Genomic DNA, 23,224 nt, shown 5'->3' on the forward strand with positions numbered 1-23,224 from the left:
CTCCCTCTCTCTCTGCCCCTCCCCCGTTCATGCTGTGTCTCTCTCTGTCTCAAAAATAAATAAACGTTAAAAAAAAAATTAAAAAAATAAATAAACATTAAAAATTTTTTTAAAAGATGGTGAAAATGGTAAATTGTATATTTTACCACAATAAAGAGGGGGAGGGAGCGAGAGAGAAGGTATGTTAGTCTGCTAGGGCTGCCATAGCAAAATACCACAGACCAGGTGCCTTCAGGAACAGAAACCCATTTTCTCATGGTCTGGAGTCTAGAAGTCCAAGATGAAGGTGCCAGCAGGGTTGGTTTCTGATGAGGACCCTCCTTGGCCTGTAGATGGCCCTCTTCCCTCTGCGTCTTCCCATGGCTTTCCTCTGTGCACACACGGGGAGAGCCCTGCTGTCTCTTCCCTTCCTATAAGGACCGCAGTCCTATGGGATTAGGCACCCACCCTTATGACCTCATGTAACCTTCATTATCTTCTTAAAGGCCCTTTCTCCAAATACAGTCACATGGTGGTGGCGGGGGGGGTGGGGGGGATGGCTTCAACATAGAAATTTGGGGAGCGGGACACAATTTAGTCCATAACCGAAGAGGTGGAGATGAATCAGAGAACCAGAAACAACAGGTACAGACAACTCCCAAATCGTTTTATTATGGAGAGGAGAGAAATGGGACAGGTGTGGATATGGGGTTAAGAGAGAATTTTTTTTCAGATGGACAGTATCACTGCATGTTTGCATGCTGGTGGGAATGACCCAATGGAGAGGAAAAACCAATGATGGAAGAGAGAGCAAGGGCAATGGTGGGAGTGATATTCTTGCTGGAGAAAGAGGATGGAGTTCACTGCGGGGGGAAGGAAGGCAGAACATGAGGGCGCAGAGGCAAGTCCCTTAACAGATGCGGGGAGCGTGAGGATGCTGACAGGTGGCGTTACAGGCGGAGGGAGTGAGCAGATGCCTTTGAAGGACTATGAGAAAAAATCAGCCAGAATTACCTTGACTTCTCGTCTCTTAGAAAGCCTTTTGGCCAAGTCAGGGAAGGCTGTTAAATCACGGATTTAGAGTGGGAAGTTGTAGTATCTCCTATTGGAAAAGCTTTTAAAAGGCCTGATGGATTCTCGGCCCCACATTTCGCCTGGGGTCATGGTGAATAACACAATTTCTCTTCATCCCTTTCAGACCTAAGATCAACCCTGATGTGTAATGTCTTACCCACAGTCTGTTGGTTGTTGCCAAATCAAACCCCTGGGGCGTGTGAAGCGGAAGGTTTTTAAGTGAAATGTCATGTATTTAAAACTGTCTGTCGAAAGCTTAGTGTTCTCCCTGAGGATTTAAGCCTTCGATGTTGGGATCTGGAGTCCTCGGCTTGATGATGCCTGTCAGGAGAAGAAGGTGGCTAGACTCCTATAAATCAACTGCTGGCAAATGTCGACAGCCCTGCTTCCCATTTTCTGACTAGAATCGAGGGCCTTATATCAAGAAGCAATTAGGATAGTATAATTACAGAAAATATTGATTGAGCCCCACCTATGTGCCAGGCACAGTGCTCAGTGGTTTGTGTATAATTGCTCATTTAAACTTTATATCAGCCCCACAAAGGAGGTACGTTCTTTTATAAGGAAGAGACTTGGAACCTAGAACACTGTCGTGGAACTGATAAGCAATGTGACCAGGACTCAAAACCAGGTCTCATTGACTCTAAAATTCTTCAGACGTTTTGTTTTTCTCTCTTAATTTAATCTAAGAGATAGGGGCGCCTGGGTGGCGCAGTCGGTTGAGCGTCCGACTTCAGCCAGGTCACGATCTCGAGGTCCGTGAGTTCGAGCCCCGCGTCAGGCTCTGGGCGGATGGCTCAGAGCCTGGAGCCTGTTTCCGATTCTGTGTCTCCTTCTCTCTCTGCCCCTCCCCCGTTCATGCTCTGTCTCTCTCTGTCCCAAAAATAAAAATAAACGTTGAAAAAAAAAAAAATTTAATCTAAGAGACAAATGTGCATCATTAAAAGGTAAAAAGTCCAGAAAAGGGCATGATAAAAAACAAGTTTCCCACACTAATCCTGATTTTTTTCATTCCTCCCCAAAAGCCTATGTTCTCAATCTCTATGCTGAACCTTGTTAAGATACACAAAAGATGAGTTTGAATCAATTAGAAGAATTCACTAGTATTATAGATAGAAGCTATAGAAATATAGTACAATTCTTAGAAGAGATGGCATTATATAAGTTGACACCAAAAAAAATATGTTTAAAGATGGCGCCGTTACCACTGTTACCCATTTTAGGTTTTTTTTGTTTTGTTTTGTTTTGTTTTTTTTTTCAATAAAAATCCAGTATTTGAATTCCTATACTGGATATGGACGTTGGGGCCTTCGTGGATTTTTAGCACCATTATGTTGTATATGAAATGCGTCTGTATGTGTACACATGTGAATTTTTCTGGGGAGAGAATCTCTGCTTTCTGTCAAATTCTTGAAGGAGGCCGTGACCCCCCCAAATAGTTAAGAATCATGGCTTTCCCCCTAAACCTAGGTGTTCCCATTGTAGATTGGAGGAGAGAGAAGGATCTTGGTTTAGATTTTAATGAGAGTAAGAAATGCATCTGGTCCCTGAGACCCTAGTCCATGAAGATGTGTCCTCCTCAAGCCCATGGTCATTGCAGCCACCTATGAATTGAACAGTCCTTCCCTTAGGAGACTTGGCAAGGTTTCTCCTCTCTTACAAGGCTTTGGGCTGGGGCTCTTGGAGCTAGACTTTGTTTCCTTTTGACTGCCAGGCTTCCCCAGAAATGACTGGTTTTCTTCCATGTTACCAAATGTCATCAGTTCGCACTAAAGAAACATGGCCTTCCTCCTCCTTGTCCCTGTTGTGGTTACCAAGGTAATTATCTCTCCTATCTCTCTCCAACGTTTGTTTGACCAAAAAGTAGAGTTGGAAACTTCTCCCGGCCTTTTCTGAATCCCAGCTCTCTATTAACTCAGGAGCCAGGGAAGGATTGTAAAATTTAGCCTTTAAGACCTTCTATGAAGCAGTCCAGCCACTGAGATCTATAACCGAACACATCGCTGGCCTCCCTACGTTGACTAAGTCCTAGAGAACATTGACTCTCAACCATGACAGTAATTCCCCCCGTGATAGCTGTTCACATCCATCGTACCGCTTCTTTTGTCCTGCACCGATTCTCCAAAGCGGACAGATGTATGTGAATCTTCAGTAGAGGAGAGAACCATTGGGTGAGAGAGACCAGCTTGGTAATTTGAGTCTGGGTGCAGCATACACTAGAAATGAACTCTGTCCGGTTCTGAAGAACGCCCACTCAGACGAAGACAGCTGAGTCTCAGGCCTCTTGTTCGGCATCAGAGGGATTTGGTTTTTCCTCAGAGCTGTAAGAATCAGGGGCCGGGGACCTCCTGCTGATGCCCATCAGGGAGGCAGGACTCCTTAGCAGAGCCCACAGTTCCGCACCCTAGGGCTGGGGGCGGGGGGTACAGACCCAGAGCTGGCCAAGCCATCAGCCTGGACAAACAGAGACCGGTGAGGGCCGATGAGACCCAGGGTCTCCCTGAAGGGTTTGGGGCCTTGGCCAAGGTTGGAGGTGTGGCCAGAGCAGCTGCTGGCTGAAAAGGGGACTTCCCAAAATAAATACCCAATGACGAAGTCAGACTGCATCCAGAGAAAGCCTGAGCATAAACTGAGCAGCATGCTGACCTTTTCCTGAATAAATCTTGATTGTAATAATAGAGGATATTATGAAAATGGAAAACAATTACATTAGCTGTTCCAGAAAGAAATTCACTTGCTTGACGGGATACAAAAGCTAATTGGGTGGCAATGTTTTTAAATACGTCTAGAGCTTGGAATGGAATATCCCTAGTAATTTGATTATTTTGCTGTGCAAGGAGGTACACAACACACAGTGCCTGTGTCTTCTGACCATATCATTACGAGGGCAGCCTGAGGGTCTCCATCTGCGCTGGCAGCTTCGGGGGCTGGCGTGTGGGAGCCATCCCGGTTGTGCAGAGTGGCGTATTCTTGAGGCAGGGTGGGTTTGGTGGGTGAGTTATGGAGCGGGGCTCGTGAAGGGGTGACAAGTAGGATTTGAAGGGGGAGCTGGAGAGGGAGGAGGGGAGAGACCTGCAAGGAGGTGGCTCCCGAATGACCGTCCTGGTGGTCATTCTCTTCTCCCCCCAGACTTTCTAGAAGGGCTCTGATGCCCAGGAAAGCAGGTGGCAATTTGTGGAGCTTCTGCTCTTGCTCTTGGCATTGCCTCCCACGATTGTGTTTTCTGGGCATTCATGCGAGAGCTTTCCAGCTTGCCCCCTTCCCTTCTCCTCCAGTTTATCACAGTTCAGTGAAGAGAACATGATGGACCCCTACAACCTCGCCATCTGCTTCGGGCCCTCACTGATGTCAGTGCCTGAGGGCCACGACCAGGTGTCCTGCCAAGCCCACGTGAATGAGCTGATCAAAACCACCATCATCCAGCATGAGAACATCTTCCCAACCCCCAGGGAGCTGGAGGGCCCCGTCTACAGCAGAGGAGGAAGCACAGAGGACTACTGGTAGGGGCCTCTGGGCCAGAGGGTGGGGAGGGGGAGTCCCCACTGCACGCTGGTGTGGGAGCCAGATGGCCAAGCGAGACCCAGGGGAAACACCCAGAGCCCCCCAGCCTCGCACTCCCAGGCGGTCCAAGCTGCCGGGATCTGGGGACGGTGCAGGCAGCGCCCCACCTCGACCCGACCTGTGGAGTGAGTGCCACTTTGTGCCACTTCCCTGTTTTTTATGAGCTTGAGGAACCATTCTGGAAAACAGTGGCGACAATAATAGGAGGGTTAATAATCTCCAGGAAAAGAAAGTTTGTAAAGTTGTATTTAGAACAACTGTTCATCAGTCAGCAGTGCCTCTCAGGCTCCATGTCCGTGCTGTGTGTGGTGAGAGACACAGACAGGCCTGGGTCCGGGTCCGCAGAAGTAAGATTTTCTTCCTTATTGCGAAGAACTTAGATATGAGGCATAATTTCCTCGCTGTGAGTTTGAACAATGATAATTTAGAATGATTGCAGAGATCTGTGAGGAGAAAAAGGGGTAAGGTAAGCTCCATTTTCGGCAGGTTAGGCCCACTTCCATCCTAAAGCGGGATTAAATCCTGTGGGGCAAGGTTTTTCATGACCTAGCCTGGGAACAGAGACATAAAAGGAATCCCTAGGGCTCATCTTTACTAGACCCTTGTGTTACACAGTTGACCAATCACTATTTCCGTATTACAGATAAAATGACTATAACCTAGAGAGGTCAGTGACAACCTTTCAGGCCACCTTAGGGGTGGGAATTCTAACCATGCTGTTTTGTGTCTTAGTGCAGGGCACTGTCCAGGACCCCACACTGCACCCAGGGTACCACTTACAATGCCTTTTTCCCTACCAAACACAAAGGCAACCACCTCTGTCGTTTGCTCCCTAACATCCCTTACCTGCTCCTTCCCCTCCCTTCTTCCCCCAAATCGTGCTTCAGCCTGGGCTGAAAGCATGAGCCAGCCCAATTCGGATTCCATCTGAATTCAACATCTGGAACCAATTCAGCAGCCCCATTGCTCTCCAGTAAGGTAGGGGAGGACAGGAGAGGATGTTCACTTAATTAGAGGCCAGTGGGTCCATGCTTCTCTCTGATCCCCACAGAAGGAGCCTTCTGCCTGAGGCATGAAGAAAGTGGTATTCACGTGTCTGTGAGTAGAGAAATACCACTGATACCCCGGGTTCAATCTTGTCTGCTATCCCGCGGATCCCAGCATCTGGGTCCGAGCTGGAGAAACCTATACTTCCTAGCTTGGAGAGAAGGCTTTTTGTCACTGACAGATGGTCGGTGAGGACACGGAATGTTGTTCAGGTGTGCTCCAAGGAGCTGTCTTTGTTTATGTGACTTGGAGAGTTGGTTTCTCTCTTGCATGAGGGTTGAGAAACTGTGGAGTAGTGTTCCCAGGGCCTGCTTTATCTTCTTTCAAAAGTGTGCCCTCACTTCTCAAATATCTCTGGCCCGATCCCAGGACACAGAGCCCCCCTCAGCCCTGTTCCCCCAGTCCCAGCCCAGCGGAGCAGACAGAGTCATGGCGAGGGTGGCTCACAGGGACACAGAAGGGGAGGACACCTTCTGCCAGTTCTCTCCAAAGCATTCTCCCAGGCCAACTGCTGTTTGTCATGCATCCGACATTTATTAGCAGCCTCTGGAGAAAACACCAGATTAGTCAGGGTGTGTTACTACCAAAGACTGGGTGGGAGGCCAGAAGCCTGCGAGGATCAAGGGCAGGTGACCTTGGGTAAGAAGGACCATCTGACGACTGGACTCACACCCACTCAGAAGGCTCCCATCCTCTCCTCTTCTTTGGGAACAGGAAGAAGTGCCTGAAGTGAGCTCAGATGGATGAAGGAGGTGAGGGAGGGGTGGCAGAAGGGGGTGCCAGAGCCTGAGAACCCAGGAGACCAGAAGAGCCAGGAAGAGGGGGCCCCGGGCACTTGGTCTCCCTGAAGCTACGAAGCAGGGAGGCTAGTCCCACTTCACCACGCTCTCCAGCCGTAAACTAGAACCCAGTTTCCCAGGACCACCTGCTGTTTGGCCTGCTGGGCTTCCCCAGACCGCAGGTGCTGGCGGGCTTGAGGTGTTGCTGAGGTGTGGGTGTAGAGCTGAGAGTAGGATTTTAGCACTAGGAGGGACCTTAAAAAGCATCATCCCGCCTTTACGTTAGAGCAGTGGTTTTCCGAGAGGAGTCCTTGAACCCACAGCACCTACGTCACTTAGGACTGGTTAGGAATACAGACAACTGAGCTCCACCTGGCCCTCGAGAATTAGAAACTCTAGGGGTGAAGCAGTCTGCTTTTAACAACCCATCCAGGACTCCCTGGCGTTTGAGAACTTCTGCCTTAGTGGATGGCCACATAAATGAACTTGGAACTCTGGAGGAAACTGAGCCTTTGCCCTGTGTACCCCTGGTGCCTGAGGGCTTCTAGAATGTCCTGAAACTCATCAGAGGGCTTGTAGGCCCAGCAAATAGTGCCCACAGTGTGTAGGCCCAGTAAACCTGTGAAAACTTATGCCCACATTTTTTGATAAGGAGGAATCCCTGTTGATGTTCTCCCAGAATGTTCTCTGGAGTCTGAAGAGCCTCCTTGGAACTGACTTGTGTCATGTGGGGTGAGTTCCAGACTGGTTCCCTGGTCTTTGAGGAACTTTCTGGAGTGAAAGACCCATCCTAAGTGGAGGGAGAGGCTATAGGCTCAAAAGCAGCAACCATGAGGCCAGGTGGTAGGGTTGAGAAGGTGGTGATACTTCCATAGAACTGCCTGGAAAGGCTCCCTTGTTACTACCAACTGCCAGAGGAAGAAACTTTAGAAATGAACAGGGGTCTTGTCTATTTCTCAGGAAGTTAGAACTTCCTGGTACCCATCCCCGTCCACTCTGATGTCCATGAGCCAGAAGACCAGGAGAAGAAACAACTTTCCAAGTGACTTCCCTGGCCATTCTTGATTCTCAGCCCTGTATGATTTTAGACTCACTGAACTGTTTGGGAACTTGACCAGCTTCCATGCCCCGCCCTCTCGCAGAGTCCAGCCCACAGCAGACTCTTCTCCTGCCGACTCACCTCCCATCTCGCACCAGTACACAGACCAAACCACAAAGCCCAGAGACATAAGCAAAATGAGAAAGAAGGAAAGGAAGACCACTTATCCTCACACAACTGAGGTGTACAGACCACTATCCTCAATTCATTGATTAGGCGGTTGAGGCTTAAAGAGATTCATTCCCTTGCTCAGGGTCATACAGGTACCAAGCGCCAGGGCTGGTTTCCAGCTCCTGTTGCGTCCCATGCAAAAAGCTCGTATTTTCTTCCATGTGCTCCCTCCAGGGACTAGTTCACCTAGAGAAATGGCCCTTGAGGAGTTGAGTTGTTGTGTATTTTCAAAAAGACTTATTTTATAAATTCAAAAGGGCTTCCCTCTGTCTCCGGATATTGTGAGTCGCAGGCAGTGTCGAGTGGTTTTTGCTGCAGGGCCCGGGCTAGAGAAACTCAGGAGCCTCGTGTTTCATTATCAACACATGTCTGTAGTGTCCGGTCAGGATGCAGAGAGCGTGAAATAGCTTCTGCGCCCTTGCTCCAGGGAAGCTGCGGGAAGGAGAAGACAAGAATTTGGTCAGCCAGGGCTCAGGCCCCCGTTACTGTTGCTTCTGTTGCAGTGACAGCCCTCACGGAGAGACTACCTCGGCTGAGGACTCAACCCAGGATGTGACCGCAGAGCACCACACGAGCGATGACGGTACGAGGCCCCGCGTCCTGGGCAGTGGGGTCACCGGGCGGGAAGCCGAAGGAACAGCTGACGTAGCCTGTGCTCCGGATGCACCTTCCTGCCCAGCAGTCCCCCAAAGACAGGCAGCGGCCCCCCTGTCCGTCCTTTTCATTCCTTCCCTTTCATGGAGAGACAGCCTACCTTCTCAAATAGAATGGTCTCTGTGTTAAACCAGAGGTGAAACCTTTCAGAGCCTTTCAAGCTTCTCGCCCCAGCTCCCTGCCCCTCGCATACCTCCTAGCTCCTTGTCTCGCCTGCCTGTCTCGCCTGCCTGATGTTGGTCCCCTGTCACAGCCCAGACTCCTGCCAGGTAGCTGGAGACCAAAATCAAGGAGAGTTCATTTGAAAAAACAGTGAGCCTGGGGAGGAGAGAAGCTGGGTGCCAAGAGCCCAACAGAAGCAAGCCAAGGGGGAGTGGGAAGCAGGATGCAGAAACCACACGCTTTCACGCCTGCCGACTGGAAAAATTGACCCTTTCCAAAGTACAGACGTGCGAGCGCCGTGCAGCCTGGCGGGCGTGCGTCGAGAGGTGGAATGCACAGCTGTCACCGCGGGCCCCTCGGCAGCGCCCGTGATTGATTAGGGTCTGTCCGGCCAGCACGCCTCCCCTCCTTCCAACAGTTCCGCACCTCCATTTCTGGACCACTCGGGCTCTTGGAAGTCTCAGCAGCTGACAAGGGGCCTCAGAATTTTCTGGGCATGAGAACGAAATGGCACAGCCTGCGGAGCTTTTTAAAGGAGAAAAAAAAAAAAAATGAAGGCTGCTTATTTAGATGCTGAAGTCAGATGGATCAATATGATAATCTGCCCCATTACAGGAGGAGACTGGGTGAACTAGGGAAATTTGTTCCTGCTAGAAGCTTTGTGTGTCTTATCTCTTAATCCTAGTGAAATAGAGCTGCTATTTTCCAGTTGAGAAAGCAAAGGCCAGAGAGGTCAAGTGATATGCCCAAGGCTGCACAGAACTGAGATTTGGGATATTTAGACAGGCCTTCTCTGGTCTGCCTCCAGTAGCGAAATATCCAGCCCGGCCCTTCCGGGAGCAGGCCCAACCATCCTGCTGCCTAGGCGTGGTCTTGCCTGTAAGCAGCCTTTCTGTCCACTATTCAGAGTACCTGACTAAGATCAGGGGGGTTTCTTTTTTGCTCTCTGACCTCTCCCTGCGGCTCGGCCCAGATAGTGGTAATGATGACAACAATAACAATGGCCAGCGTGGACGTATTCTTACTGCAGGCCAGACACTGCTCTAAGTGCTTTCACAAACTGTTATATATTGACTCTTCGTAACAACTTCATGAAAAAGGCACTATTGTTATCCCTTTCTAACAGACAAGGAGACTGGACGCTCACACAGAATAAAACTAAATATTGCATTTGTAACCCCCTTTTAATTTTCAAATTAATTTTAAGTAAATTTTCCATGCATTACCCACAATAATATATTTCCATATTTTTAGCTCCTTGGAAAGTTGATTGGGTGAGTTATTCTCTCCCACGGAGACTAAAAGCTCATGTTCCACTAGGGGAAATGGACAACATAAATAAAGTTTGTTGTATTTAAAGTACAATATGATAAATGTTCTACAATTAGTGGCGTTATTTGATGATCAGAAAAGAAATGATGCTTACAAATACAGGATGGCAAGTTCAGTGATAGGGGCTGGCATAAACAGCTGTGTAAGCACCGGAGAAGTTACTCTAGGCCTCCTTTGCCCTGAGTGGGGCTCAGCCTCTTGGGCAGCGTGACGAGCTTCCCAGGAGGCAGATTGCACAAGGAAGACAAGGTTCCCACCCTGTACATGTGGTTCCTTGTTGCACAGAAACTGCTGAGACAATAAAGTATTCTTTGTTTTGTTTTGTTTTTTAATGCTGACATTTAAATTGTGACTCAGTGTGTTTAATCAGGAAGGTGAGAGAGAAAGGGATTCCAGGTGGGGGGAACAGCATGACCAAAGGCAGTTAAGGGTGCACACGTGCTTTCAGGCTGATGGCACCGCACCGTCTATGCGGGAATCCCCTGCCTCATACATAGATCATCCGTGGCTTATTTGTCACGCTGGGCTATCTTCCTGCCAGTGTGAGTTCAGCTAATTGGGGTTTTCCGCCCCGTTTCCTGAGTCTGTGGGTCTCAACAACATGTGTTTCCTTCTTTTCTGCCCCTCTCAGAGTGTGAGCCCATCGAGGCCATTGCCAAGTTTGACTACGTGGGCCGGACAGCCCGAGAGCTGTCCTTCAAGAAGGGGGCATCCCTGCTGCTTTACCAGCGGGCCTCCGATGACTGGTGGGAAGGCCGGCACAATGGCATCGACGGACTCATCCCCCATCAGTACATCGTGGTCCAAGACACGTATGTTGGGCCCCCTGCACCTTCACGCATCCTGGCTGCTCTGTGGGAGACTTTATTTCTGGCTCCATAGGAGGGTGAGGGAGACCAACCCCCAGGGGGCACCAATACCGGCCTTGAAAGACGCCCCCCCCCCCACAGACTAAGTGGAGGATTGTTTTTTCCATCTCTTCCCCCTGCAGATCACTCCTCACCCACCCCCACTCACTGTGGAAACCTGCCAGCCCTCAGGCTCATCCACATTTAGACCTGATGAGTGATAATGAGGGGTGATTGTTTGACCACTTACATTTTTGTTCTGGAAAGCTCAGAGTGGGAAAACATTTTTACTTCTTTTTTTTTTTTTTTTTTTTTAAAACAACCCTGCTCACTGCAACCAGTTGGGCCACCTATGACGATGACGATGGCACTTTTCCACTTGCAAATGAAAGTGATGCTTTCCTTTTCTAGAAGAAATCTAGCTTAAGCAGCCTTGTGGAAAGGAGCCAGCTCATTTAACTGGGGTTGACTTGGGGAAAGACAGGGAGAGGAGGAGAGAGGGTGTCAGGGAGCAAAGGGAACGTGAACTGGTCCCAGAGAGACTTCATCGGATGGGCTGTTGGTTGGCTCCTACTCTTTGAAGCAATGTCTCCCGGGCAGGAGGGCTTTTACCCCATGGCCCTCCCAAGCTTGCCCCCCTGCCCCTTTGCCCTGCCTCTGCCCCTGCCTCCCTACCCGTGGATGCGATGCTGTCAGTGTTTTTAGTCCTTCCCTTAATATTATTTTTTAAAGGTTGATATCCTGAATGAGTCTGCACCCTCCCAGCCTCTCCCCGGCTCGTTCTGCAGGGAGATCCTCCCTCTGTTGATAACATCGCAAACCCGGTGGCCATCTGTGCGTGGACAGGACCCTCCCAAATTTAGCATTATGGCTTCACTACAGGACCGAGAGAAGATGAATTGTGGGGGAGAAGGGGCTTCCTTTGTCATCAGTAGCCAGAGGGGCCGGGAGAGCTGTGGAGTGACCTGGGACCGGCTTGGATGCTCTAAGCTGGGCTAGATGCACTACGACAGAGTGTGGCGGTGTCCTGCCTCAACGCCGGCATCTCCAGAGCCACCGCAGACCTGCCTGTCCTTGCCGGGCAGTGCCCGGGACCTCAGCGGATAAACCGCACCCTGGACCGGCCCACCTCCTCCGGGAGGTGGCCCCGGCACCGCTGTGCCCGGAAAAGCAGCGGGGTAGAAGGCACATGCCTCGCATCCAGGTGTCCCCTAGCCCGGCCTTCCTGCGGAGCTGAGGATCCCGCACCACGCGGCGGGATTATTTATTTTTATTTAAGTGACCCTCCTAAGGCCCTTAGGTTTCCCTGCCTCCTCTCACAGAGCTAGCCCGGCCTGGTGTCACTGCCGCCTCCAAGCTGTGGCGGGGTCGCGTGTGTGTCGGGGGGCCATCTTGCCGATTTAACACTGCTTTTTGTGTTGTTGTTGTTTTCCCCTCCTCCCTGCCTGCCTGCCCCTTCCCCAGCGAGGACGGTGTCGTGGAGAGGTCCAGCCCCAAGTCTGAGATTGAGGTCATTTCTGAGCCACCTGAAGAAAAGGTGACAGCCAGAGCGGGGGCCAGCTGTCCCAGTGGGGGTCATGTAGCCGATATTTATCTTGCAAACATCAACAAGTAAGCTCTGCTTTTCATTTTCTGCTCCCTGAATGCCCTGCAACGCCCAGCCTCCCCCTCCGGCCTCGTCCCCTCTCCATTCCTGTGCTGCGTAGGGCTCCCAGCCCCTGGGCCTAACACTCTGCATGCGCTCACTGCTGCCGCAAGGCGGACAGGGCTGAGGAAGCTTCCACGGGCCTTGCGGGCAGGTCCCGGGCTCCAGCGGGCTGCTGTCGTGCTGTGGAAGGGTGCCCCACGCTGGGTTTCCACAGCATCTGTCGGGTCGGGCCTCCCCGGCTGTCTGACCACTAAAACCTGGCCAAAGCTTTGGTCACATTCTGCAACTTGGTTTTGGACTGTTTCTCGGAGGTGCCTTCTCTTTTCCGATTCTTGCTCAAATAATAGTCTTTGACGTCTTCCTGGCCCTTGTCTGTCCAAAGAGCCAACATCCTGTGTGTCTTCCACTAGGCTCACGTGACCCCAGAGGGGTTTATGTAGATACCATGTGTCTCTCTCTCACCGTGTCCTGCATTCACCCTGTGGAGGAAAGGAGGCCACTCTGCCCCCCAAGGAAAGCTTCGTCCTGAGCTCTTTATTCATTGCCTAACCCCCCAGCTCCCTTCTGCCCCTTCATACCAGTGGAAGGAATTGTCCATGTTTTCCCTGTTGCTTTAGCCCTGTGTCATCCTCCCCTATCAGTCCCTTTGCAGATTCCCATTCCTGTCCGGCAGGCTCTTAACTCTGCCCCCCCAGCTTTCATTGTGGCTGTGAGCAGCATCCCAAGGGTTTTCACTCCGCCCACACCCGATCTGGCCGGCTGGAGGGATTCCACGCCTGTGTGCTGCTGCCTCCCCTAGAGACATTCAGGTTATTGGAGAACTAATCTCATCTCAAGGGGCCAGACACCAAGTCCCAAAGCCTACAGACCTCTTTCCGCCAGACCCTGAAACTTGGCCCCGTGCCAGCGGGATGACGCGCCCCAGGGTGTTCCTGATGAATGTGGATTGCAGATGATGTACAGTTTTTATTCCCCTCTGGCTTTGGAGGAATGAAATGATCTGCACATTGAAAACCTGTTCACCGTAGCCTCTGGACACTGAAACTGGAAGGAGAATAAAAGATGCTTGTTGTTTTTAAACCGCACCAGGTCGCCCCGATCTCTTGGCTTTTTTCCAACCAGACGGTAGCAGGGGGCGTGGTTGGGGCACGTGTCTCTTTTCCATCTCTTACGCCCTCCAGTTAGTGAAGTCGCTGATTCAGCTCACGGAGGGTAGGTATGATTTAAGTCAGACCAGTAAAAAGGATTGAGGATTTTATCTATTTCCCTCCAGCAAGTGGTGCCCTGCTGGGAGGGCAAGCTAGTAAAAAGTAACTGTGGGCTCATCACATTTTTTTTTTTCTTTATTTACAAGTCTATGTTAATTATAAGCCTGTAATCATAAGGTTGTAAGCCTGTAATTAGCCCACAAACCAAGGCAGGGTTGGTGGAGGGAGAGTTAAATAATTAGTTAGGTACATGTTTCTAAGCCATCACGTATTTGATGCCATTTGTACAAAGAAATTGTAGAAGATATGAGCCGAAACAGTCAGAAGATGAACGCCTGGTGGAAAGTCAGGCGGTTCCCTTTGAACTCCTTACTTGGCCATGTCAGGATGGGGTGCTCAGAGGACATGGCCGACCGGGACACCCGCTGGTCACTGGTCGGTGGCTGAGTGGCGGCCCCCGGGCGTGTCTTGCCCTTAGCAGTGACTCTGCCCTTCCAGCCTCACTTCCTGCCCCATACGTCACTCTTTCCAAGGGCCCCGAGTTCTCTCGCACCCCCGGACCTTCACATCTGCTGCCTCCTCACCCGATCATCTCCCCCTCTCCCTTCAGGACGTAGTCCGAAGATTTTACTTCTCCGGGGAAGCCCTCTGACAACCCCGAGGTCCTCAGGGCTGAGTCAGATGCCCTTAGTCTGTATCCCCACAGCAGTCCGAGTATCTCTCATGACCCGAAACGCGCTCAGATCCCCCACCAGCCTGAGCATCTTGAAACCAGGAAATCTGCCTTCCTCTCCTCGTGTCCCCGGGGCCCGGTGAGGGACCTGGCACACACCAGCCAGTCCACAATCTGCCTCCTCAGCAGTTTGTGAGTCAGCCACCCTCAAGTGGAAAAAGGAAATCAGCAAAGAGTTATTCGGGTGAGGCATTCAATTTAATTCCACACATTTAGTGAGCGGCTACTGTTGTGCCAAGCATCCGTGCTGGTTGTTCAGAGATGAATAAGACAGTGCCTGGCCTCGGCGCTCAGTCTGGCAAGGTAAATACCATACAGACAGGTAGCTAAAAAGGCAGTGCCATCAAAGCTCTGAGGGAACAAAGGAGGGAGTGATTGCTTCTGCCTGCTGTTGGAGGTGGGGTCGTGGGAGGAGACTTTGCAGAGGAAGAGTCGTTTCAGCTGAGCCTCATAAGACTCCCAGAACATCCTTTTTCTGCTCCAGAGTGGCTGATACCCAAGGCTAAAACTGCTTGAGCCGGCAGCTTCATGGCGTGGCTCCCGTATGCCAGCTTCCACACCAAACCCCGATAGAAAAGACCTGACCAGTGGGCAGGACCAGGACCGGCTTAGAACACCGGCTCGGCCACACAGACGAGCCCTTTAGCCTCAGGACCTTCCCTTCCCTTCTTCCATCTCCTCTCCTGCCTCAGCCTCCGTTGCCCTTAGTGGACTCGAGATCAGAGCTGCCCAGCTGCCATCCCAAACCCGAAGTTGCATTGCTTCCTAAGTTAGGTCCTCAAGAATCTGATTCCAAGAACAAATGAAATTATTCAGCAGTAGGCAACACCCGTGCTCTTAGGACTCTGCGAGGCCGTCTTCTTTGAGAGTCTCCGTGGTCTGAAGGGAATCGGCCGAGAGCCAGGGTTCAGCCCAGGGCTGGGTGACTCAGGGTCACGGAGATGTATTTCCACCCTGAGGAAAAGCACAAACTTGGCCCTAACTCCTCAGCACTGAAGCCTCTTGAAAAATATTCTGTTCCCTGTCTGCACGAGAAGCAACGACAACCACTTGCCAGAGGCCAAAATGATTACAGTCTTGTCGTTGGACTAAGAAACATGCTAGAATTTGGAAAAATCAACTCTCCTCTTGCCTTCTTGGTGATGGCGAGACTTTCTCTCCTACCTGGGGCCTTAGGTCTCTGTTCAAAGCAGGTAACGGAGGGGGCCTTTCTGTGAATCTGTCTCCATTAGAAACTTTCACTTAATCAGACATTTTTCCTGGCAGCACCTTACATCTCGAGAACTCAAAGCCCACGACCTCCAAGTAAGTATCCGTTTCTCCTTTGCCCAGGTTGGGGGTGGCAGGGGAACAGAGACACAGAACGAGCAAGGGAAGGTGAAGCCAAGGAGACAACATGCTGTGTGTCCCTCTCCTTCCAGAAGTCCCCAGGTGCCAACATCGGCCCTCTCTCACCCGTCCCAGCTTTCTCAGGGCCAGGGCTCCCCGATCACACCGCCCTTTCTGTTTGTGATTGAAGGCAAAGGAAGCGGCCAGAATCTGGGAGCATCCGGAAAACATTTCGGAGCGACACCCATGGGCTGAGCAGTTCCCTGACTGACTCTGCCTCCCCGGGGGTGGGGGCTGGCTGCCGCCCATCTTCCCAGCCCATCATGAGCCAGAGTCTCCCCAAGGAAGGGCCAGATAAGTGTTCCATCAGTGGGCATGGGAGCCTCAACTCCATCAGCCGCCATTCGTCCCTGAAGAATCGGCTGGACAGTCCACAGATCCGGAAAACGGTGACGGCAGGAAGGTCAAAGAGCTTCAATAACCATCGGCCTGTGGACCCTGAGGTCATTGCACAGGTAACTGGGGGCACCTGGACACGCTGCTGGTTTGCCCACGCTTGTCACTACTGCTTCATGAGCCCGCATTTGTTACGACGGGCCTTGAAACAGTGGAGTTCATCCGTCACACACAGAGTTCAGAGGCTGCTGGACATCTGGGCCCAAAAAGGCAGCTTTCAAAGCAGTTTGTCTGTCTCTCTCCCCAAGAAGAAGATTTCAAGACAGAATAAAAGAATTCAGACTTCTTGTCATGCACAGGCTATTTGCAAGAGTGTTGTACTTTTTAAAGTGAATAGTTAGAGAATATTTTGATAGAGGCCACCCTGCCCAAGTTTCGGGTCTTGAGAGCCTGGTAGGCTTTGTGAAGCTGCCCAAGTGTTGAGGCTCAGACGTAGTTCTGGCCATAATTTTTTTATCACCCTTCCCACCCCCATCTCCCATTTCCTGAGGCCGACCTCTTGTCCTTAGTGGGAGGCAGACGATCAGTCAACAATCTCCTCCTGGTCGTGTCGCTTTAAACACTCCGCCGCGGGGGGCTCGGGTATCAGAAGGGTTTCCAGCCCACGTCTCCCGATGCAGTGGAGATGAGCTCCCTGGTTACGGGGCCCTCCTTCCACGTGTGTACCACACTGACGAGTCTCTGTTTTCCGTGAAATATTAGCGATCCAGCCCCACCTCTAAAAATCCGACTACCGGGGCCGCTCCAAGCAATTCATTCAGACGCCTCTCCCAACTCTATAATTTTCATTAGACCAGGTAGGAGCTGAGGGCTCCCTGTTGCCCTTTTACGTTTCCTCTGAGTCGAGATTCTCCTCACCCTATCTTCCAGGGGGCAGTAGAGGCTGTGTATGGTCTCTCTTGGCTTACCTGTGATGCTCTGCTTAGGGAAGGTGTGCCTGGCCAGCACCGTAGTAAGCTACGGGCCTCAGATTTCTTGCTTTGCTAGCCCTCTATTTCTGTGCCTCTACTTCAGCTCTTGGCCGCGATCTGCCTTGCACCGCGGGAATCCTCCCAGCTGCCTCCTGAGCCAGGTGCTAATAGGAATGTTAGAATAGGTGCACAGCTGGTACAGACTCTAGCTATAAAGCAGGACTGAGGAGGGAGATGATGGAGTTCTTCCTGAGCATTTTGAAGGTTTGAGAACATCAGAGGGATGAGTGAAATTGAATTACTGTCAACAGAAAGCACAGATCGCCCCTAGGGTCAAGACGCCTTAACCAGAGCCTTTGCTTGGAACATGTCATCTTTCGATGTGAGCCTGATTCCAGGGAGGAACCCTGTGGCGGTCTGGGATTCCAGACACAGTGTGTGGAGAGGTTAGGAGCGGGGAGGGAGCTGGGAGGTCTCCCCGAGGGGCAGCTGGCTGTGGACAAAGGATCTTTGGTTCTATTATTTCCTGAGATCTGGGGTGTTCCACTGTGACTTGCTGGAGGTAATTCGCCTGCGTGGGCTCTGGCTTCCCCTCCTGGTCACTCTTTGGTCCCCTCTCATGGTGACGGGTCGAAGGAAATGGCTTCCTCAAGTTGGGCACTCCAGTGGGGTGGGGTAGGGCACGGGGAGGTGTCCTGATGAATCTTCAAGGCCAGGGTACCTTTCTAAAGCCCTTGGCCCTTCTTAACTTTTGGCTTTGAAGTCCAAGAAAACAAATATCATACTTCATCCCTCCCACTTTGTAAGAAATCGTTCATTATGCACAGTTTCAAATATATACAAAAGTGGAGAGAATTGGGTAGCAAATCCCTTGTAACCATGACCAAACTCCTGGCCACTCTTAGTTCATCTGTCTTTCCCCTTCCCGCTGGATCACCTGTCATTTCGCCCAGAAGTATTTCAGTGCCTTATCTCTAAAACTTGAGGACTCTATTTAAAATAACATCTATGCCATTCTTTTCTAAAGGGGGAAAAAAAATGTCATGATAATGAAAATCCCTTTTTTCTCCTACCCCAACATTCTGAGCATCGGTGTGTTCGAGGATTTTGGCCAAGTGAAATAACCTGGACATCTCCCTCCAGTTGCTTTCTTCGTGATTTGGCCTGTGCCGTTGAAATAGGATTCCTGGGGACTTCTCCCGACATGTGCTTCACCTCCTCCTTTTTCCTATTTTTCAGGATATTGAGGCAACTATGAACTCTGCCCTGAATGAGCTGCGGGAGCTAGAGCGGCAGAGCAGTGTCAAGCACACCCCTGATGTGGTTCTGGACACCTTGGAGCCCCTCAAAACCTCCCCAGTGGTGGCCCCCACATCGGAGCCCTCCAGTCCCCTGCACACCCAGCTTCTCAAGGACCCCGAGCCCGCCTTCCAGCGCAGTGCCAGTACTGCTGGGGACATCGCCTGCGCCTTCCGGCCCGTCAAGTCTATCAAGATGGCCGCCCCAGTCAAGCCGCCAGCCACGCGACCCAAGCCCACTGTCTTCCCCAAAACAAATGCCACTAGCCCTGGTGTCAACTCATCATCTTCCTCACAGTCCACTGACAAGTCTTGTACTGTCTGAGGGATATAATTTAATTGTTCTAGACAAAGGGACTGGAGGGACTATTATTAAAATATCTTCCTATTTAACTAGCTTGGGGACTTCAGTTGAAAATTAGATTCTAAGTTGTTCTTGCAGGAATTTAGCCTTCCCGTCACCCAAAACCTTGAGAATGAAGCCCTCGTTACCACCCTGCCCTGCCCTTCCCACCGCCCTCTGCTTCCCCCCGTTGTCGTAATCCAGCCAGCTGCAGTACATACTGTTCTTAGGTTAGCCAGAGTTAGAGTTTTCCATTATCAGGTCACTGTGAAATCTGGCAAGGCGAGTCATGAGGACACGGGCTCAAGTCTCTGTCCCCTTAGACACAGGGGATGCCTGACCAGATGGTTGGCTACCGACAGCCAGCTCTCAGTGGCATCTTGTTTTGGGTACTGATTATAGAGAACCATATATAGTCCATTCTTCGTTTTACACACACACACACACACACACACACACACACACACACACACACACCACAACACAACACACGTTTTTCTAGTCTCTGGCATGTGTAGCCTCTCCTGGTCTAGACCAGTCTCTTTGTAAGTTATTGTGGCAGTTCACACAACAGCCACCAGGGGTCTCTGTTTCCGTTACAAATCTTGTTCTGTCTGGGCCAGAGAACCTAGCCTTTGAAATCTCTCCATCATAAAAAACTGAGCAGGATGAGACCCGATCCTGTAATCTGTTTGGGGTTGGGACTTTCTCTCTGTCTTCTCTCTATTGGTGTGAATTGGTCATTGGTGTTTGCTTTTGCTCTCCTCCATCCTCTAGAAATACAGCCCAATCTTTTTATAGAACTTCTAAAGTTTTTCTGAATGTATAGACATTTCTCGAGTTCCTGTCTTTGTCTCTGATGGACCATTTTCCATTTAAGACATTTTCCTGTATAATACAGTTTTATAGCTGATATCTTTTAGGGTAAAGAGTCTTTTGAGAGAGTTTATTGTGTTTAAGGCAGGTTTGGAAAAGGTGAGAAATGGGCCCTTCTTCCTCACACTTACTTTGGACACTTAAGACAAAATTCACGATCCTATTCAAAAATTAAAATCAGCTTTTCTAGCCCCCAAATTGTTCCCGAACGAAAACATATCCTAAGTTCACCTCCCCCCCCCCCCCCCCGCCCCCCAGTTTGGTTATTCTACAAGATCTCTCTTCAGGGACCAACAAGGGCTTGGAGAGCCCTGGTTAGATTAAAGAGAGACATTACTCCTTAAAACCTGTTTTCTTTTATCCAAATAAAGACAACTAAGAGAGCTTTGGCCCCATGGGCTCTAAGGTCTTCCCGAGGCTGGAATCTAACAAAATAGATAATTGGATGCTGAGTATGTTGGCCTTCCTTTGGCCTTTCTTCTGGTTCTTCTCCAAAAAGCAGAAGTGGTATCTATCCTTGCATACTTTAATCTGGTCTCCAAACCTGGTGCCCCCGGTTCCGGCCCCCCTAGCTTCACGCTCTCCTAGCGGTACCAGGGCTGAGGACAGTCACACCCAGGTTCATGAGTCTCAGACAGATACTTGAGCTAAAGCTAAAGCTCATTCCTCTTCTCTGTTTTCTGCTTTTAAAGCCACACTTTTAGCCTTATTTTCTATAGGTCAGGAGAGGTGGTGGGTTGCCATTCAGATAGGAAAATCTGAGTTTCCTTATGTTTAGCCTAGAAGATTCTTTTTGGACCAACATTTTGAAGTTGGCAGTTGGTGGTGCAGGAAGTGGTAGGATTTTCCTCATTCTGTGTGAAGGAGAGCTTGGTGGGAAATCGCTAATTATTGGAGAGAGAACCTGCAACCCCAGGAAAACTATCCCAAGAGCTAGAAAGGAGAAATGAAGAGCTCCTTGAGTAAAGCGAGTCAGTCTGTGAGAGGTAACCCACGGTCCTCTGCATTCTTGGGTTTCGTTGCTGGGTTTCGTGGCCTGTCCTCACCTATCACCTGGACTCACGCAGGTCTTAAGCCAACAGGGGCTTTCATAGAAACCAAGGATCTGTTTCCTTGATGAGCATGGAACCCCCCACCCTTCACTTTACATTCCTTTTTGATCCAACTGATCAGAATCGGTACCCATACCTGCCCTTTACCCCCTCCCTCCAGCACACTCCTGTCTGAGAAAGGAAAAGCGAAGCTTTCTTAATGACAAAGCTTTGGGCCTATTCTGTTGTTCCTGCCTGATTTCTCTTGAAGCCCTCGGACATGACTTGTGTCCACCATCCCCTTGGTCAGTGTCCGTCTGCTGATCTGCATCATGAACTAGATGGTGTGTGAGTGGCCACCTACGACCCCCAGCTCTGGGAGCCAAGTTGTCCTCCCCTCTCTGGTGCTCCTGACACCTGTGAGATGGACCTGTCCAGGGGACTAGGAACCCACGGAAGGAGCGTCCTCGGCAGAGCTCCTTGCGATCAACTGGAATTGAGGTTGTACACTGTGATGTTTACACCGAGAAGCCAAAAGGAGCTGGCCATCCAGGGCCTAGGGAGACCAGTCTTCCTCCGATCTGCTTGCCTAAACCAGCATGATGCTTCAGAGAGCCCCACTCTGCCCCTTGAGGCATGGATCCTTCTCTTGGTGTGGACTCTGATGGGTCAGTCTTTGGGGAACAGAGGTGGGGTGGGGCCACCAGCATCCCAATTTGGAAAAGAGAGGAGTTTGCCGCCAGCAGCCTGGAAACTGGAAACACTGGTCTCAGCCAACCTCCTCAGGGCGCCCTGGTTTCTCCCCAAGGAGATGAGGAGAGATGAAGCCAGCAACAGGACGAACAGACCACTGGAAGGGCCAGCGTGTGTGTACTTCACGTGCATAAGGGAAGCTTAGATCTTCCAGGGAATTGCAATGTTGTGGCGTCTGACTTGTATGTCACGTTTGTGTAAGATGGCATATTCTTTACAATAGTGTTGATAACTGGAATATTGTATGTATGCTTGGAGATGCTTTGTGTGAACCTGAGACTGTCACTCAACAGATGTTGGATTGGGGAAAATCCAAAGCACAACTTCGAAATAAAACACGTTTTTAGGTTTCGAGGCTGCCGTTCGTATCCCTTCTCCCCTCCCTGAAATCTCCAATCCAGGAGTCCAGCTGCCCAGGAGGGAATTTGATTCGTCTGTGCTGACAGAGCCCTGCCTGGCAACAGGAGAAATGCGTGAGCTCGGGAGCCAACCATCTTCTCCCTCCCAGCAAGCACAGCCAGGTGCATCTAGAATGTGGATTCCCGCCCTGCCGTCCCCACCCCACCCAGCCTTTCCATTTAGCCCTAAGAAGTTTTGTGGAAAGCCTCCCAGCTCATCACAGCGCAGTCTGTTGCCATGAGAACTATTTCCTCCCCAGAATCCACCTACCCTGGTTTCAGTGAGGACAGTTCTCCATTCTATCGCTGGTCAGGTTTCCCCACTTGGAGGAGCGGGGCCTGTCAGGTGGCTTGCGGGTTTTGCCAGCCACAACCAAGAGTGACTGAAGGTTGTTGTATTTCTTCCCCGAGCAAAGCCCTGAATCATTCTGACCCTGGATGCCCCCTGCCTCTGGGAGAAGACCTGACCCATATGCTTGTGCTGCTGGTGTTGAGCACAGGGGTGGGGCATTCTGGAAAAGCTTTCTCCCCTGTAGATTTTGATTCTAGCAGATCATCAGCTCAAGGGTGAAGTTATTCAAAGGTAACAATTTAAAATGCATCCTAGGGCCCACACTTATTTTTATTGGACTTATTCCAATACCAGAAGCCCCTGGGGAGGGAGCAAATCTCTCATCCAAGGGGATGCCCAGTGTTCAGGACTCCTACCCTGAGCCCTGGACACTTTCCATCTCTCCGGCCTGTCACCTCCATCTGTCTCATGCCCTTCCAGCCTGTTGTCTCTCCTCCCCACCTCCCTCTTTTTAATAATAGAGCTACATTTGAGCTTATCTTGTTGGTCCCTTGGTCTTAGGTAAGTCAAGGTGAGGCTGTCCTGCCACCCTGTGCTCTGGGTGAGTTCTCCTGAGTGTGGGTGGTGACCTGTGAGATGGAGCTGGTTTATAAGCTGTGAGCGGAGGACCAACGAGCCTCTTCAGAGAGCCCAAAAGGCAAAGGTGGGCCATTTGGGGTGGTGCCCTAATTCATTTTATATATTCTGATGGGAGCTTGGTGGCAGCTAGTGACCATGAACACAGTTGAAAACAGACCCATTCCACCCAGAGAGAGACCAAAAAAAGGAGACCAGGTGGGTATGAATTTAGGAAATGGCCTTAATGATTATCTACTCTAAGTGTTGGTCTCAATAGGTATATGAAGCTTCTTTTTACTCTGGGGTTAGCAACTCTGGCATATTACATGTGCCAAAGACTCATTCATCAGTCAGTCAACAAACGCTGAGCCTCGCGGTGTGTCAAGCACTGTTGTATTGAACCGGAGAAACAGATAATGGAGTGTTCTGTCCAGTTTGAGGGAGAACAGATAAAGAGGCCAAGTGTTACTCCGAAAATGAAACAATGTGGTAGGTAGTTAGTGCCTGGCTAAGGAGTAGTACAGCCAATCAAGGTTTCTGCAGGGCCTGGGAGGGTTAGTTGACCACTCGACACCCAAGTAGAAATATCACACAGACTCCTGAATACGTGAATGTGGGGTTTTA

General features: G+C 50.5%; 1 protein-coding gene across 8 annotated transcripts in view; it reads left to right on the forward strand.

Annotated features, from left to right (window-relative positions):
- SRGAP2 (SLIT-ROBO Rho GTPase activating protein 2) overlaps positions 1 to 21,646 on the forward strand; it is a 234,583-nt gene extending 212,937 nt beyond the window's left edge. For 2 of the 8 annotated variants that reach the window (XM_047839711.1, XM_047839712.1), the window contains exons 18-24: positions 4,329 to 4,553; positions 8,214 to 8,293; positions 10,490 to 10,670; positions 12,171 to 12,317; positions 15,562 to 15,600; positions 15,815 to 16,139; positions 18,231 to 21,646. In XM_047839711.1, coding sequence (XP_047695667.1) covers positions 4,329 to 4,553; positions 8,214 to 8,293; positions 10,490 to 10,670; positions 12,171 to 12,317; positions 15,562 to 15,600; positions 15,815 to 16,139; positions 18,231 to 18,614 — 1,381 coding nt within the window. In that variant the 3' untranslated portion in view covers positions 18,615 to 21,646. Of the gene's footprint in view, positions 1 to 4,328; positions 4,554 to 8,213; positions 8,294 to 10,489; positions 10,671 to 11,438; positions 12,318 to 12,764; positions 13,440 to 15,561; positions 15,601 to 15,814; positions 16,140 to 16,782; positions 16,878 to 18,230 lie in introns of those variants that run through there. The other 6 variants (XM_047839713.1, XM_047839714.1, XM_047839715.1 and 3 more) reach the window with 5 other exon arrangements.
- Positions 21,647 to 23,224: the final 1,578 nt, after the last annotated feature.

This window comes from Prionailurus viverrinus, chromosome F1 (genome assembly GCF_022837055.1).
Source record: "Prionailurus viverrinus isolate Anna chromosome F1, UM_Priviv_1.0, whole genome shotgun sequence".
Classification (NCBI taxonomy): domain Eukaryota; kingdom Metazoa; phylum Chordata; class Mammalia; order Carnivora; family Felidae; genus Prionailurus; species Prionailurus viverrinus.